Below are 19,252 nucleotides of genomic sequence, written 5' to 3'. Positions count from 1 at the left end.
ATGTAATGTTTCTATGTTCATTTTTTAATGTAATGTAAAATTGCAAAATGTGCATAAAATAAATAGCCTATTTACAATTTAAGATAATCAATTTTTACAAGATTATTGTAGATTTAAATAAATGTATGATTTTTGGTCCATATGATAGTTGATAATTCACTCTTTCATCTGTTTTTTAAAAACTTTGGTTTGTGATATAATTGCCTCATAAAGTGTGCGAAACATCACATAGTGCAACTACCAAGAACATGGTTAAATAAGGTAAAATACACATGTATAATCAAATTATGTTTAGTTTAATATTAAACATCGCAACAGACATTCAACACTCAGTTTTGAATTTTCAAATTTGACAGTTTAACAAATTAATGTGGACACAAATGAACTAAAACGAGGAAACAAATGACTAAAATCTGGCCACAATATTTATTTCTTTTTCTGCATATTATGTGCGGGTCTGCGTATTTAAAGGGATAGTTCACCCAAAAATTCAGTCATCATTTACTCACCCTCAAGTTATTTCAAACCTGTATGACTTTCTTTCTTCTGTTGAACACACAAACAAAAAAAAATATTTTGAAGAATGTTGGTAACCAAACAGTTGACGGTAGCCATTGACTTCCATAGTATTTTTTTTCCACACTGTGGAAGTCAATGCTATCGTCAACTGTGCTCAACAGAAGAAACCTCATACAGTTTTTGAACAACTTGAGGGGAGTAATAATTGATGACAGAATGTTAATTTCTGGGGGAAAGAAATGACGGAGAAGAACATAAATTTTCCGTTAATAACATTTTAGTTTAATTTTTAAAGAAAATTAAGGCTAAATACCCAGCTAAATAACTGTGGCCAAATTTAGGTACCCATATCAACATTGAGTTTAAACACACACACACACACACACACACACACACAAATAATTATTGAGGAAAGCTGAAGGACTCTGAAGCACATTTAGCCTTTTGCTAGAGATCCAGCATGACTAGACGCTAAAGTATTTTCTGCCAGGAGATGTTCCATAGTCTCATGGAAATCACATTTTTGGACGTGTCAGTTCTCATTAAGTGTCATCATTTGAATATTTACAGTAAAATTTCAAGAATAGTGAAACATCAGCTAGCATGAACACTAAACACTAGCGATTACAGACAGCATATAATCATACTTTATGCCTTGGTTCACCCGCTGATGTCATTACCCCAGTCATGCTCTTTTAGCAAATGAGACTTTATGAAGATGATAAAACAGAGAGGCATAACTTTCAGATGATGTATTAGACTCTTATTTGCTTTTTATTGAAAATGATTCACTAATTGTGTTAGCCACAATATCCTATGTATGTTCCTAAAACGTACAATATGCAGGAAGTATGAGCATTCAGACAAAACCTATTTGACTCTTTCCATATGTTTGTAACCATAAAGCTTTATTATGAGTCCCAAGGCTAATGATACATAGTCTTTTTCCACAATTCCCAATATTTTACCCCTAAAGCCCAAAGTATACATATGCTAGCCTATAGGCCTACATTAGTGTATGTAAAAACTTTTAATTAGAGGACATGTTCTGTTTTATAAGAACCTGGAAACCCCAAAAATTGGCATAAAATCTTTAGAAAGATCTTTGTATTGAAATGTCTGACTTCGCTATATTGGCATATTTAAGAGCAGTTGGAGACACTGTTGAGATCTGGATTGGAGAAGACACTTGGGTATAGGAAAAGTCTCCATTTGCTCTCCATTTAATCTTTTGGCTGTCCAAAAATCCAAAAATAAGACTTTGGTTAATCTTCGAAACACAAATTCAGACTGTCCATCCATTGAACCAAAACAAATCCCTATGAACTGAGCTTGTGAAGAGATACAATTACTTTCTATGATGAATGGATTTCATTTAGGTTTTAATTACCGTGTTTAGATATTTAATGAATGTTTGTTTACATGTGAATGAAAGCTCAAATTAAACCGTCATATTACACAATCGTATCTCGTCACAGTATTTGGATTAAACCGCTTGATTCATATGGATTTTTGGGTGAACTATCCCTTTAACTTGAAACAATTAATAGATCTTTGCACATTTAATTTTTTACAGAAATGAAAACAAGGCTGTGAGCAGAAATACAGTGTGTTCATTGGATTATACTGTTATTTTACAACATAGTTGTTTAGCTGACGGAAGAAATAACTTTCAGCAGACAAAAACGCCATAAAACAGTTGTTGAAGAGTTATGAAAATCACATGATCTAGGAGCTTTATACAGTATGTTGCATTGTAAAGACTGCAGTCTCATTCTTCACAGCCTCGTTTTCATCGGTGTTAAATTCAATATGGTGACTAACCTGATTAAAGGGATAGTTCACCCAAAAATGAAAATTCTGTCATGAATTACTCACCCTCATGTCGTTACAAACCCATAAGACCTTCGTTCATCTTCGGAACATAAATGAAGATGTTGTTGATGGAATCCGAGAGCTCTCTGACCCTCCATAGACAGCAAGGATCCTAACACGATCAACGCACAGAAACGCAGCAAGGACATCATTAAAATAGTCCATGTGACATCAGGGGTTCAACTGTGATTTTACGAAGCTTCGAGAATACATTTTGTGCGCAAAGAAAACAATAATAACTTAATTTACTTATTTTCTAAAAGCTAATGATTAATTAAATCATAAATGTAAAATTAAAACAAATGATTTGAAAATAAAAACAATCAAGAAGAAATCTTTTGTTTGTTTACTTATGAATGTGTTAATGGTTACATATGAATGTTTATTTTATTTATTTATTTAGTCATTTAGCAGACGCTTTTATCCAAAGCGACTTACAAATGAGGACATAAGAAGCAATCAAAACCAACAAAAGAGCAACAACGTGCAAGTGCTATTACAAGTCTTGGTTAGCTTAACGCAGTACAGATAATTATTATTATTATACTTTTTTTTTTTTTTAAATGAAAAGACATAGATAAAATAAAATTAGAATAAAGAGTGCTAGAGTTAGAGGGTGAAGTAAAGATGGAACAGATGAGTTTTTAGCCGTTTCTTGAAGATGGGTAAGGATTCGGCTGCTCGGATTGAGTTGGGCAGGTCATTCCACCAGATGGGAACAGTTAATGAAAAAGTCTGTGAAAGTGTTTTTGTGCGTCTTTGGGATGGTACAATAATGCGTCGTTCACTTGAAGAACGCAAGCTTCTAGAGGGCATATAAGTCTGAAGTAATACATTTAGGTAAAGGGGTGGAGAGCCAGTGGTGGTTCTGTAGGCAAACATTAACTGACATCAGAGAACTGATAACATGCGAATGTGTCATTGAATTATGTGCATATGTAACCATGTAATCCATAAAAAAGTAACTGCATTCTAATTATGCTTTTTAAAGCATAACATAATGTAATTTCCAGTAGGCTACTCAAGTTTTGGAATCTGATTACATACAGATTACATGTAATCAGTTACTCTCCAGCACTGGCTACAGCTCTTAAAAAGGTGTCCTGTTCCTTTAAATATTGTGTGTAGTTTGCACACAAACACAATCCAAATGACAAAATAGATATCAGATAGCAATAATACAAACCAAACCGCATCATATTTCAAATTGTCAAACAAACCTTCAATTAGATGACTGGACATACAAAAAATGTAGCAATAAAACGCCTCAGATTCCCAATCTTGGAACACAAGTGTAAATTCTTACTTTCAAAACCTCAAAGTCATACACGAAGGCCCGAGGCAATCTTATAGCGTCTTTTCCATATCAGTCCCTGAGCCTAGTAAACACTGGAAGAGAGTGTGCGTTCCCCTTTAAGAGGCCCCCACCCTTCCCGACGAGGCGGGAGGCAGAACACATTCCTGGAACAGCGCGAGAGAGGGAAAAAAATCACCAGCGACCTGTTTCAAGTCCCCCCAATAGAAACTGTGCCTGATTTGTGGCCAATGTTGGAGATGTAGAAAAAAAAAAAAAGAGGTAGAGAAGAGGAGGAGGAGGAGGACGAGGGGGAGGGAAAACACTAAAGGGGGTAGCTATGGAGATAGAACGTTTTCCTGGCTGCTTTCTTTGACAGGTGTTGAGTGGGGTAAAAGTCTTAAAACAGAATCCAGCATGTACGCCAAAGGTAAAGGAGCTGTGGTCCCTTCTGATAGTCAAGCGAGAGAAAAGTAAGTGAATCGCTCGCGCTTTAAAGAGTCTCGCCTTGCTTATTACGGACTCGCAACTTTCTAAAACTGTGCGTGCTATTGTTTGAAGGTGTATTTAGTGCGAACTTGTGCTCCGGAGTGATCGTCCCCGAGTCTTCTTAACTTTACAGCCGCTTGTAGCACTTTAATGCGTTGAGTTGTCCGTGCATTTTCGATTTTATTTAAGTTTGGGTGCGCACGTGAACACTTGAACTGTCCAACGCATCCAGTCCGAGTGATGTTGCATGCTGAAGCTTGTGCATCTTTTGCATCAACATTACACGCCGTGCATCTGTTGTTTAAGAGTTACATTGCTGGACAAACGCATCCGAGTCTTTTTCTCCCGGTTTTCAGACATGTTTTAAAGTTGTGGAGGTGTTAGTAGCCGTTCTTGTCTATTTGAGCTGGTTTATTTCTTATTTAATGCTATTTGTATCCCATCGCGTGTGTATTTGCATGTTTGGCTTTGAAGCTAACCGATAAATAAGTAATTCAGACACATTAATGCGTAAATATTCCCGATATTTTGTGTTTTTTTGTAGCGCAAAGTACCGGTTTTTACGAACACTCATGTTGCTTCAAGTTTCCCTGACTTTTCCACACTGTGTATTGTAATATTTTTATGATAGTTCATCACCATGTGATTTTTTTTCCACTGTTGTGTATAATCAGTTGCCATAGAAACAACCTTACAAATCTTAAATGTAATAAAGTGACCTGTAATATTCATAAATCTGTCATATGGGGTCGAAGGTTACTGTGTCAGACTTGGAGACTATGATAGGACGTTTAGTATGGGAGTCTGAGATGATTTGCAGCTGTTTTGGAGATCTAACACCCTTAGAAAGGAAGAATGTAAAGGAATATTGGTGGTGGTAATTCAACTGATTGAGAAGATGATGTATAGAAGATCAGCATCCAAGAGAAGTTGCCTACAAGACCTTCTTTTGAGTTTTCAAACTCGGTTGGAGTTATTTTATCATTCAGATGTTGTTTATCACTTTGAAACCAGTCTTTTCAGTTTTTTTCTGGTAGTTTTTGCATAAAAAGCTTCCCAAAAGTTTGTGTTGTACCAGGTGTATGCAAAAGTTTGCATATAAACTAGGTGCTGTTTCCAAGAAACGTGCAGTTAAGGGACTAAAATGACCATTTCGACTGTTACTAATGAACATGAAGTTGTGTGTGTTGGTCTCACAGGATATGCAAGGATGTAGACGGCTCCTCAAGTGTTGGTTACTACTGTTTCACGTGTTGTATTCAAAGATGAGGTGTTGTGACCACACAGGCTTTGTTCTGTCGTTGGAGGTTAATCAATTTGTCAGCACTAGTCAAACAAAGGTGCCATTAAACTTCTCAAGGAACTGATTTAGGTTTCTTATGCACCAAATGAAGTTTAAACATCATTCATTGGCGTCCTTTGCAAGTTTGCGTTGGAGAAACCTTGGAGGACTCTACGAATCAATAATGTCAAGTTTATTGCAGCATTGTTGATTTTGATTAGTTTTTCAAAGCTTGAGTTCATCAAAGTTTAGCGTCCACAGGTTTGATCTAATTCCGTGAATCAGTTGGAATGCCACAAGAAATGAATGAAAATAGATTCTGATCTAGGTCTCCATCTCCTGTTTTCCCCCAACATCTTGAGCACTTCTCTGGGTTCCCTGAGTTTATTGGTGTGTCTAAGAGGCAGCAAGTAGGTCTGAATGCATGGTTTTGATTTCATCCAGATGGTTCAGCCTCCATCATAGAGGTGTTTTCAGCAACATATAAAGGGAATCAAGCATGCACACAGAAACAGGACGTTGTTCTTATGAAGAGCGTCTGATTTGCTCTGTTTTGGATAAACGTTGCTCTCAGACGTGGATGAGAATAAATTAATTTTCCGTCTTGGATAGCTGGATGTATGGCTTTTTAAGTTTACTTTGAAGAGAGATGTTCTCTGTAATTATTTAGGGGCATATTTAATGATCGCTCTCAGTTGTAACGCGGAAATGTCTGTTTTGTGCGCGCGTGTTTGGAAATCTTTTCTAAAAGAGCGCTCGCTCGGCTTTCATCAGAATAATTGAGATGGATTGCCTCATGAAAGTTTATCAACATTTTTTATTTAGCACTATTGCTTTGCTGAATTTTTCTGTCAATCTTTGGTTATTATGAATGAAAGATCAGCTAAGTTGGGTCAAAAAGTACAAGGATGTGGAACAAGGCCACACCAACAATATTATGACAGCACTTTTCATGATGTCAGTGGAATGCCAGGCCACTTGTGATTAGTTGGCAAATCATTTATTGATAAAAAAAAAAAAAACATCCATTGTGTTGCTTGGTTTGCCTATAAAGTTGCATATAAGGCACTTACGTTCCATAGTTTTTCTGATAAATTTCTGGTTAAGTTATTGCTTTCAACAAATTATTTGTTCAAAACAGTAGGGATGCACTTTGTTTTTTTTGTTTTTTTGTGTGTGCATTGTATATTTACATTTAGATTACCTTTTTTTTGTCATCTTAACAGTCACTTATTGTCAATGTTAAATAACACTAATAATTTATAATTTAATAATATTGTTAATTGTAATCTTTAGTAAATGACAAAAAAAAATTTCATGTCATTTTCATGTTCAAGTTAGCTTAAAATCATTGTTTTTGGTTGTACTGTTTATTTTCTTTAAATACAAAATTGTATAAAATTTAATATCAGCCATTTATTGACCAATAAATAATTTCCAGCTTATTGGTATCGGCCGGAATTATAAAATTGGTGCGTCCCTAAAATTTGGCAGTTTTGCAAATGTCAGCATGGATGTTTTCTTGACATTCACTGAAAAAAATAATGTAGAAACCATTTTAAACTTATTTCTAATTAATTACAAAGAAACAGCAAATAGCACATTGAATTAAATTGAAAATTTTAAGGATAAAGACTGATATTGTATTTTGTTATAAATCATAGGCTACTCCAATAATCTTTGTTTTTGTTTACAACTTCATTATTTTTGTGGTATAGTGTGCAATAGTCCTCAAGAACAACTCCAGGTAAAAGAAAATACAACCCAGACTGTGTAATACAGATTTCTGATTGGCTGTTATGTCAAAGTTGGGTCCTGAGGTGAAACTAAAGACTCCCTGATGCATAATATGCCTTAAAACTTCACTTCTAAACTTCATCCACCTTTTTAGCTCTCCTCACATGCTGTTCGTCTTCACACGAGACCCTGCAGCTAAGTTATTGAAATGGAGACAGCAAAGTTCATTTGTTAACTGTCTGCGCTAGCTAAAAAGCTAGCTAAACTTGGCTCTGCCTCTTTTATGTATAAACGGAGTCTTGACTGGGAGCCTCGGGCGAGATGTCAAGATGTGTTCTCAGGTTAAGTCAGGAGAGCTCATCATGATGAGACCGGACACACAGTGAGCTGCCATGCCTGAACGGCAGAGCAAAAGCAGAACCTCGTCAGATATGCCTGTCCATCATCGGCGTATCGACATCCACGCAGCCGTTCGTACGCCGCTGTCAAGGTCTAAATTATCCCTGCTGCGCGGCTCTCACAAGCAGGCCCGTGAAAACGATAGCCCTCGACCGGTCTTATGGAGTCATTAATCTAAATATTAAGTCAATAGGTCCGCCTTCCTATTGCACACTGAGCTGTTGTATTGCATGAGGATTAGTAGAATGCACACTGAGCTTCTCAGCCTGTTGATCCTCCACCTGCGGTCTCGCTATTAGTCGGAATACCGATATGTTCCTCTGTCAGTATGACAAAAAGCATTCCCCGAAGCCCAGTGTAGATGAAGTCCTTCTCAATAATGCATCAGGCTGAGAGCAGGAACCCATCATCAATCTGCAGAAGCTCCTTGGATCATCCAGAGCTTACGATGAAAATTTCATCCAGCCACTCGTGGGAATCTCCGTTTGATCCATCTCAACGCCAGTTGGGTTCATACAAGCTCACTTGTGCTATCAAGTACATGACTCCGTCTAGAGGTCAGGTTTTCAACAAAACAACTATCGTAGGTCTTTGCATGCAAACTACATCTTTGAAATTGGATCGCCAGTGGAATGCCTGAAAAAGTAGTTGACTAGTCTTAAGGCCCATTGATTCACACCAAGATGATAATTTTTTTTCAGATTCTTTGAGAATAGAGAAGTTCACACCATATCTATAATGATAACGGCATTGAGGAACAATATTGTTGGAATCACTTTCAGAATAATTTTTTTTTAGCTGATGAACGATTAAAACATTGACAGACAATCAGAATCCACTCGACTTTAAAAAGCTTATAGTAGTTTATAGTGCTTATAGTAAACAGAACATTATGGTCTGATGGTGAGGATGCTAATATAGTTATCGTCATGGTTATCGTTATTAAACACCCAGAGCATTTAAATTGGTAACTGAAAAAAACTTGCATTTATAATAAACACTGCTAATCGTCTAAGGATGTGGACGCTAAAAAAAGCAAAACTGCAGTGCACGCTTGTAATAAACAGAATGTTATCATCCATTGGTGTGGACACTAATATAGTTATTAGGGGCCAAGCACCGAAGGTGCTTAGGCACCTATTGTTATTGTTAGATTTCCTATTATTATTATTCTTCTTCCACGGCAAATGAATGGCAGCCCATAGACCCGATTGCGGGAAAGTTGTAAAATTTGGCACACTCATAGATGATACTGTAAATAGTAACCACACCAAATTTGGAGTCTCTAAATCAAACTCTCTAGCGCCACCACTTGTCCAAAAATTCAATTTTGAAATGCTAATAACCTTTGAACCGTAAGCCACAAAATGAAAATTATCTTTTCCTCTGAATACTTGGCTCAAGCCAGGTCGAATAAAGTCCAAAATTAAAAAATCGTAAGGTTTAGTTTTTTCGCTATCTTCAATTGTTCGTAAAACCTACTTTGTCGAACTCGTCCTAGACTATTTGTCCGATTCTGACCAAAATTGGCTCAGATCATCTACAGACCATGGAGGCCAAAAGTTATGGAATTCAAGTCAATTCGTCCAAGTGTTCTCAAATACCACACTAACGAATTCGCCGAAAAGCACACAAAAAATAGATCTGAGGCTATATCTCCGCAAGGGTTTGGCATATTGACACAAAACTTGTTGAGTGTTATAACAAGCATGACCTGAGGCTACCGGCAGTGTTTCGGCACTGTGCCACCTAGTGGTCAGGAGATATGAAAAATGCATATTTTTGCTTATAACTTGTGAAAGGTTTGGCCAAAAATCATAGAAATGGTCTCTTTAGATTCGATGGATCATGCCAAGTCCAACCATGTCCAATTTTCACATGTCAGCCATTTTGGGCGTCGGTCATGTTGCATTTTGTTGTAAAATGCTCTATTTTACGAACGCATTGACATATTGTTACGAAACTTGGTATGCTTCTTCGGCACCATGCGCTGATGGTACTCAAAAAGTTTGGAGGCAGCGCCACCTTGTGGTCAAAAGTTATAATGAAATTTCTAAAAGTGCTAATAACGTTGGCTTATATTAGCCTATTGTAATAAAACTCATATTGATTGATTCCTTGGTTAATGCCGAGAACATCGATACCAATTTTGCTATAATTGGATGAACTTCTTGTCCGCCATTTTGATTCATGTCTAAAACCTACTTTTTCAAACTCCTCCTAGACCGTTAGTCCAATTTTCACCAAATTTGACTCGGATCATCTTCAGACCATGCTGACAAAAAGTTATGGATTTTGTGTCGATATACGAAACAGTTATCGTTTAGCGCGTCAACGAATTTGCTGGTAAGATGCCAAACTGCATCTAAGGCTGTATCTCAGCGAAACTTTGACATATTCACACCAAAATTTGTATGTGACATTGTGACCTCACACTGACCACGCCACATCAGATTGGTATCAGCGCCCCCTATTGGTCAAAAGTAATAAGCCATTCATTAATGATTAATAATGAAGTTTACAAAAATGCTAATAACGTTTCATTGCATTAGCCTATCGTAATGAAACTGGTCTCAAATTATTCCTTGGGTCATGCTGACAACACACATAGCAATTATGTCATAGTAAGTCGAACTTCCTGTCCGCCATTTTGATTTCTGTTCAAAACCTACTTTTTCAAACTCCTCCTAGACCTTTGGTCCGATTTTCACCAAAATCGAAACATATCATCTTCAGACCAAGCTGACAAAAATTTATGGATTTTGTGTTGATAGACAAAACCGTTTTCACATACCACAACAACGAATTTGAGACATGATGCCAAAGTGACACTTGAGGCTATATCTCTGCAATGCTTTGGCATATTGACACCAAATTGTGTGTGTGCCATTGTCACCTCACACAGAACACACCACATCAATTTGATTACGGTGCCACCTATTGGTCAAAGGTGAAAAGTCATTCAATCTTATTACTAGTAGTTTTAAATGATTTTTCAGCCATTTGGACTACAATAATCTTAAAATGGCTTCAATTACTCATTTCTGCAGTTGGTCTGATGCTCCTTGCTATGCTTAGCTGGTTTTCACATACCACAATAACGAATTTGAGGCATGATGCCAAAATGACACTTGAGGCCGTATCTCTACAATGCTTTGGCATATTGACACCAAACTGTGTGTGTGCCATTGTCACGTCACACAGAACACATCACATCAATTTGATGACGGTGCCACCTCTTGGTCAACAGCGAAAAGTGATTCAATCATATTACTGGTAGTTTTAAGTGATTTTTCACTCATTTGGACTGCAATAATCTTAAAATGCCTTCAATTACTAATTTCTGCAGTTGTTCTGATGCTCCGTGCTATGCTTAGCTCATGTGCTTGGCCCCGTCATTGCTGCTTGCAGCTATATTCTTTCTTGTTATCGCTCTTAAAGAAAAAAAATAAATAAATTCAATACTTTATTAAAATTCGTCTTCTCTGTCACTCTAGTGCCATTTTGGAGAATATCCGCTGGATGGAAACTGCTTACGCTCTTCTGTGTTAGCCTCACACCGGATATGCTGTTTTCGCTCAAATCAAAACGTAAAATACGTAGAAGACGTATCCGCGCGGTGCTGCTGACACACAAGAGCGTACGCAGTTTCCGTCCAGTGGATATTCTCCACAATGGCGCTACGCTGACGTAGACGAACTGTTGAATAAAGTTATTTTTGTTTTCTTTGCATACAAAAAGTATTCTCGTAGCTTCGATCTCCTTGCTACGTTTCTGGACCTTGATCGTGTAAGGAGCCTTGTTGTCTATGGGAGGGTCTGAGCGCTCTCAAATTCCATCAAAAATATCATAATTTGTGTTCCGAAGATGAACGGAGGTCTCACGGGTTTGAAACGACATTATGGTGAGTAATTAATGCGCTATAAAACCGAACAGTGAAGTAAAATGAATGAGTTAATTTCACTCAAATAATAATGAAAGGCTCATTGGACTTAATTGAAATAAGTTCCGTAAACTCAAAATGTCATTGTAGTAAGCTGAACTTAAAATGATTGAGTTTTCTAATTCCCAGCATGCTTTGCATCAGACAACAAGGAAAAATAAATGTTGAAATTAAGTGTTGTTTTGCACAAGATTAACATAGGGAGACATAAGTTAGTACTTAAATGTTGTGTTATGTTAGGATTTACATAGGTTTCGGTTATAACTACATTAGCATGTGCTAGTGTGATTTAGCTAACTATCACTTAACTATAAAGATCAGAATGAATGAGCTGTTCATGGAAGCAAGTTGTTTGCAAATATCATTGTGAAGAGTGGGGTGGGATCATGGAAGAGAGGCTTGGCTTGGATCCCATGGCTCTCAGCCCCACCCCACTTGTTATAAGAATTTTAAGCTCTACTAACTTAAAAAAATTGAGTTTATTCAAATATTTTGAGGCAAAACGTTTCCTCAAATGTTTTGAGTATACTTATCAGGTTTTACAGTGTGACAGAATTTTCATTTTTGGGTGAACTAACCTTTAAAAAGCCTGAGCTTTTAAAGCATTAGGCGACAAAACTGCAGCTTATTGTTATAATAAACAGAACGCTATCATCCGTTGGTGTGGACGCTAATGTAGTCATAGATGTAGTTATTGTTCTTAAAAAGCTTGAGCATTTAAAGGATTAGTTCACTTCGAAAATTAAATTAAGGTTTTTGATGAAAACATTCCAGGGTTTTTCTCCATATTTGGACTTCAACAGGGACCAACGGGTTGAAAGTCCAAATTACAGTTTCAATGCAGCTTCAAAGGGCTCTACACGATCCCAGCAGAGGAATAAGGGTCTTATCTAGCGAAACGATCGGTCATTTTCTAAGACAAATAAAATAATACTTTTTAACCACAAACTGCAGCATGTGCTTATAATAAACAAAGTGTTATTGTTCTTTGAAGTGGATGCCAATATAGTTATCATTGTAGTTATCGTTCTTGGTGTGAATGGGCCTTTAACTCGGGATCCCGATGGGATGTTCATGTAAAATGGATTTTGCGCGACAGATTGAGTTTTTTGACGCTTGCAGCTAAATGCTCTAAAAATGTCGGAATTAAAAAAGATTTTGATTTGTTCATCTAGGTGTTGAGGAAGTCCATCATTTTGGGAAAGATGTGAGAGGGTGGGTGTTAATGATCTTCTGAGGTCAGTCTGTCAGGCAGTTGATGGACGTGGGTGTTCATGAACTCATCACATCACTGTGTGCTTCCGTCACATTGCTGGAAGAACCTGCGCAGATGTTCTGTGTTTTTGAGAAAATGAAGTGTGCCATGAGTTCCGCACCATACTTAAGATTATGAATTTCCATTTTTCTAAATGTTAAAAATGAGTGTAATTAAATTAGAAGCAAAACTCTGAAATCTTTTCCTGCATTGCACAAAAGTACAACTTTGTTGACAGCTGTATATATACTTGAGGGTAGCTCCTTAAACGAGTACGTCTGATGAAACGCCAAGAAATAATTCCGACGTTTGAGGGAAAAATGAGTCCTTGGTATTTGGTCCTTGAAGCTGTTCTTCTGGAGATGCTCTTTAAATAGTAATGAGGAGTGTTCATTGTTGATAGATAATGCATTTTTGTTAGTTTTACAAGTTTTGATTAAATTAGTCACTGTAATTAAATTAATCAGATCAGTATTTGCTGAAAAATATGAAGACTTTTACACTTGATTACATTTAGATGAGTTAAATATTCATTACAAAGTGGCTCTTAGAAACATTGATTGAATAGCTCTGATGGTTGGAAAACTCCATATTAATTGATTTATGTGTCAGAGTAATTATGAGATTTTCTTTTGGTTATTTTTGTAATTTATGTTTATTTAATTAACTAAATCACATTATATATATTTTTTTAATAACTGCGTCTGGATTAATTTAATCTTGATTAATTGAAAGCCCTAATTTTTATTTGTTTAATGAAGGCTACTTTTAATTTAGCAGCTAAATTTCGAAATGCGCTATGAGGAAGCCATGAGTGTATGCATGTTCTTTACTGATATTTACTTTAATAATTACACCAGTCAAAAATGAAAAGCAATTTTTATTTCATTAAAAAATGTATTTACCAGCTATATGGTATTATGTTTATTAATATGAATGCTAATATTAATATGCCATTAAATACATGCATACTAGCATTCAAAATATTTGTTTCTATTGTAATAGATTTTACTCCACTGTCATATTAGCACCAAATCAGCATATTTCTATTTCTTCTCAATGTTGAAATTTTTTTTGCTGCTTAATATTTTGTAATTTGTATTATTTATTTTATCCCCCCCCCCCCCCCCGGATTTATCGATGAATGGAACATTCAACAGAACAGCATTTATTTGAAAAGAAAAATCTTTTTTGCATTATAAAAGTATTTACTGTCACTTATGATCAATTTAAATGCATACTTGCTGAATTAAGGTATTAATAAAAAAATCTTACTGAGCAAAAAATTTTGAATGGTAGTGTATATATTTTTGTTGTGGTATCAATCTGTGTAAATACATTTTACTTGTATTAACAATGACTTCATAAACTTGGCCAGACTTTAGTGTCAGAAATGAGTGCTCCTTACCTCAACCAATTTTTACCAGCATGCATTTCCAAAAATGCTTTACAATGCTGCAATGTGTTTGCTTGTCCATCTAGAATGGGAGAGCCTGTGGAACTGCATTTTTCTCACTTGAAGTTTGGGAACAACCCAAAACAGACAGATTTATAGAACGAACTGAGATTTACAATGCCTTTTTCCTCTTTTGTCTTGCAGGTTAGCTTTATATGTGTATGAGTACTTGCTGCATGTTGGCGCGCAGAAATCGGCACAGACCTTCCTGTCAGAGGTAAGTGGTCTCGTACAATCTACTTTCCCAAGTAAACGGTTGTTCTTGTTTGCTCAGGAAAAACAAATACTAATTCAAGCCAGGTTTGAGGTCTGAAATTAATACTTTTTGGTTGAGACTAGATTTGTTTGCGCGTTTTATTCATATTGATTTGATTAATTCCAATTGCTTTGTTTCAGCAAATATGAACTGTTACTTTTTGTAACATAGAGAGAATTTAGTTTCTCGTTGCAACACTCTTAAAGTCTGATATCTGATATTGTTTCTCCAAAGCATCCTGTATTTATCTGCTAAAACATTGAAAGTTCTTGATTAATAAGTGGAAGTGTCATTGCTATGATATTACATAATGTACCACCAGTGTTTCTAATGAGGGGGCGCAATCACAGCATTAACATTTGTGCAGCTACTAGCATGATAAAGTGGACTGTCGTTACGGTTTTCTGAAGCGGTGGAGCTTCTGCTGTAGATGTGTCAGTGCTGTTCTCACTATATGCATGCTATATAGAGCTTGAGTACACTACATGTCTGGAGTGGAGGTGATGCCACCACTTGTGTTTAGAACCGCTCTTAAACATGACTGCGTGTTAAAAGTCTGATTTAACGTTGGCCTCGGTGGGAATAGGAGCAATTGGTTTGTAATATAGCCTACTCTCGATCTCCTGATCTGCTGTAATAGTCTTTTAAGGCCGATCAAAGACTTGTGTTGGTTTGTTGTCTTTTTAAGAAGTTCTACAAAGTTTGTTAGCCTGTACTTGAAGGAATAAAGAAGCCAGTTTATGTGGACCTTGATTTAGTTGCATTTTTAAAGATTTTGCCAACCTGCAGGCTTAAAAGTTATCGCAAAATGCTTTTATTGTGCTTTGTTGAAAGTCATTCATAGTTGTTATTAGGGCTGTGTATTGGCAAGAATCTGGCGATACGATACATTGCGATACTGTAAGCAAGGCGATATATTGGGACATTTCTAATTTTAGGAATAGGATATATATTTTTTTAGGAAAGCTGTCATTAAGAACACACCACCATATGCAAACCTTAACAAAAAATAAATAAAAATAGTTTAACCAGAATACACTGGAATTTGCATTTGCAATAATCAGTCCCTATAACATGCAACATTATTGAACCACTTTTTGTGCAGCACGAGTAAAGCGGGAAATATTCAAGTGCTTGCATGATTCTTTAAATGTATAAAATATATTTTATAAAAATGTATATTTATAGACTCTACTTTAAAGGTTCACAGTTTAAGTTTACAATTGTGACATACAATGTCATAACATCTGATCTGAAAAAAAATTACATCTGTTTAATATCAATGAAAAATAAAGTGCTCGCAGGATTCCTAAAGAAAATAAACAATTGCAAAAAAAAAACCACTGCCCAACTGCACAAAACTTCCCCGAATTATGAGAGAAAGCTGCAGCTGCACGGCAACTCTACCGCCCGCTGCGCCCCTCGCAAAGTCTCTTCAACACGGGACGCAGAACCGAGGTTGCGCTCGCGCCGCGGTCCTGTGGCGGACATTACCACAAAAGCCCAAATGGCGCCACTCTTCAGCTTTGTACATCGTAACGAGAACTGGAACAATTCTTTCATCCTCCATTACTGGCAGCGAACTATATTAACGCTAACATTAGTGGAGTGCCCTGATGCTAGTATTTCCTGTCACTGTTTAAGTTCAGAGATGAAGACTGATATCTAGCGGTCGGGATATGAACTCAAAACGAAACAACTGCTATGAATCTTGTATGATTTTTTTTTTTTAAATATTGATATTCCGTTTTGGAGAATCGATACAGTATCGCCAAACAAAATATCGCGATACTCACGTGAATAGATATTTTCTTACACCCCTAGTTGTTATAGGGCCCTATCTGTTTAATTTTTTCCCCAAATTCCATTATATTTTATTTTTCCAAATTCGGTGGATAAAATTTTTTTCCATTGTAATTTGTCTAGGCCCTATTTTGAAGTGAAGTGACATACTGCCAAGTATGGTGACCCATACTCAGAATTCGTGCTCTGCATTTAACCCATCCAACGTGCACACACACAGCTGTGAACACACACACACCGTGAACACACACCCGGAGCAGTGGGTAGCCATTTATGCTGCGGCACCCGGGGAGCAGTTGGGGGTTTGGTGCCTTGCTCAAGGGCACCTCAGTCATGGTACATTTACATTTATGCATTTAGCAGACGCTTTTATCCAAAGCGACTTACATTGCATTCAAGTTAGTTTTTTTTTGTTTGTTTTTTGTTTTTTTACACATTTTTATCAGCTCTTGCACCAGAAGCGCGCGCACTAAAAAGCCTGTCTAACAGCGCCTCATTACTCAACTAACTTATTTTTTGCTCTAATACTGTCAAAACACACAAGGTTTACATACAGTCTCAGTTGGTTATCTCTAAAATGAAAGTAAATAGTTAAGAGAGAAACAGATGCGTGCCTATATATTAGATGTGTGCAGCTCTTAAAGGGACAGGACACTAAACATGCTGTCGACTGTCATTAAAGGGATAGTTCACCCTAAAATTTCATTTGTCATTATTTACTCACTCACATGTTGTCCCAAACCTCTATTAATTTCTTGTGCTGAACCCAAAATAAGATATTTTGAAGAATGAGGGTAACCAAACAGTTGCTGGTCCACATTGACTTTGATAGTATGAAAGAAAAATCCTATGGAAGTCACTGTGGAGCAGCAACTGTTTGGTTTTGCACCTTCTTCAAAATAGCATTTATGTTCAGCAGAAGAAAGAAACTCATTCAGGCTTAAAACAACTTTTGAGTAAATGATGGTATAAAAATAAAACATTAAGACAGAATTGACAGACAGATGACTATTTAGTTTTGGGGGGAACTATTCCTTTAACGTTAACAAAACAACAAAACGCAAAGAGAAAAATCACTCACTATTCTTGACTGAAAAACTTTAATACATTTGCTTTAGGAATCAGTCTATCTAGCGTTTTCTTCTTATATTTGTTCACTCAGTTTCATTGAATGCTCCTGCTAAATACACCTATTGTACCTGAAAATAAAGCACTGTTTGTTTTATTTGTATATTATGTGTATTTGTAATGTGTATCTTTGTTCTTATTTTTTAATAAGAAAAATAAAATGATGACAGATTTTTATCTTCGCCCACTTTGGCCTACATATCTGCCGTGTCTTTTTTTGTTTTGTTTTTTGTTACCTTGAAAAGCTTTGTCTTTCTAGTTTGGCTGTAATGCTCAGACAACTTGTAAAACCAAAATAGTAAAACCAACATGACAAAGAATCGTGATAAAATCATGAATCGTGATATGATATTTTTCCCATATCGCCCACCCCTAAGTGTAACAAATAAAATTAAGGCCCTATGAAATGTTTTATTTTTTTTCTTAAATTCAGTTTTATTTTTCTCATTCTATTTTCTATTAATTTTCTGTTGGCCTATTCCATTTTAATGGTTTCATTAAATATGAATAATCAAAGCAAAATGTTTTAATCATAATTTTATTATTAGTAGTAGTACTATCATTACATTAAAGGTGGAGTAAGTGATTTCTGGTAGCCAATGTTGATATTTGAAATCACCAAAACAAACACGCCCCTACCCCAAAAGGGTCTCGCCCCTATTTTGATAGCTCCGCCTCACACATACGCATATCAGGCAACGATTAGTTCTGTGAAACAAAGCAAAACCAATGTTACTCACCTATCGAGAAGAAACAAAACAACCTCAGCGTCCGATCGCAGGCCTTTCCGCTCCTTGAGTTCTCTCCAGTGCTGGAAAGCTGATCCAATATTTACACGGGTCCTACTTCTTGCTTTATCGTAACACCATGTCTACACCGGACGCGAGCGGCACGGCGCGACAAAATACTATAGAACTCATTATAATCAGTGATGCTGTCTACACTGGATGGGACACGACAAATCCCCGACAGTAAACTGCTGCCGCGTTCAACTTATGACATTGACACACATTTCAAATAATTTAACGGTCGTGTAGACACGCCCCTTACTGCTGATTGGCTACAAGTTTGTTTTGGTACTGGGCCCGACTCAGTTTTCTAAAGCGCTTTTGAAAAAAATACATACCCCACCTTTAAGTAGTCTTTCTGTCACAGTTTCTTCAAGTTATACCAAACTTTTATTTTGGTGGGTTGCTGTGAAGACCTATAAGTTTCTGATCGATTATGATATGACAATAGTTTTTCTCAAATGGAATGGTAAAATTCTCATGAAGTGACTCTCAGAGCAGTTGTGGAGATTGTATTTATGTGTTCGTGTACTCGTATTGAGACGGCAGAGGCAGAAAAAGTAAGTTTGCTACAGTAAGTGTGTAGCAAACGATACCGTTCGTGGATTCAGGATAGTATAGAACATGCAGGATTCATATAGTATTTTTGCAGCTTAGTATTTACAGACATTAGTCCGGTTTGATTTAAGTGTACTGGCCTACTTTGTTGTATCCATCCAAAATTAGGCAAATTCCATGACATTCCGCGTTATACAATAAATTAAGTTTTTATGTCTGGATTCCACGATTCTGTCTGCGTTTTCCTCATTACTGAAATCGTAGGGCCGTATTGTAAGAAGCAGGTGACGGCTGTTCAAGTTTTCAGTTCTTTTTTTGAATGACTACGGGAGGCGTTTTTGACAAGATTTTGTTTGTAGTTATAAAGATGTGTAAATGTTAATTGTTTGACATTATAAGACATTAACAAGATTGTGTACCTCTTCTTTAGTGCTTCAGGACCTTTACAGATTGTGAACTTTTTAAATGTT

At 36.5% G+C, this 19,252-nt stretch overlaps 1 protein-coding gene across 1 annotated transcript in view; it reads left to right on the top strand.

Moving 5' to 3' along the window:
• The first annotated feature begins 3,896 nt into the window (after positions 1–3,896).
• Positions 3,897–19,252, top strand: part of LOC306867338 (single-stranded DNA-binding protein 3-like) — a 73,229-nt gene continuing 57,873 nt past the window's right edge. Inside the window, exons 1-2 of the mRNA XM_079412943.1 lie at positions 3,897–4,161; positions 14,394–14,466. Of these exons, the coding sequence (XP_079269069.1) occupies positions 4,106–4,161; positions 14,394–14,466 (129 nt within the window). The 5' untranslated portion in view covers positions 3,897–4,105. The remainder of the gene's footprint in view (positions 4,162–14,393; positions 14,467–19,252) is intronic.

This window comes from Barbus barbus (genome assembly GCF_936440315.1).
Source record: "Barbus barbus genome assembly, chromosome: 49".
NCBI classification, from domain to species: Eukaryota; Metazoa; Chordata; class Actinopteri; order Cypriniformes; family Cyprinidae; genus Barbus; species Barbus barbus.
This window is presented reverse-complemented; position numbering and strand designations above follow the sequence as displayed.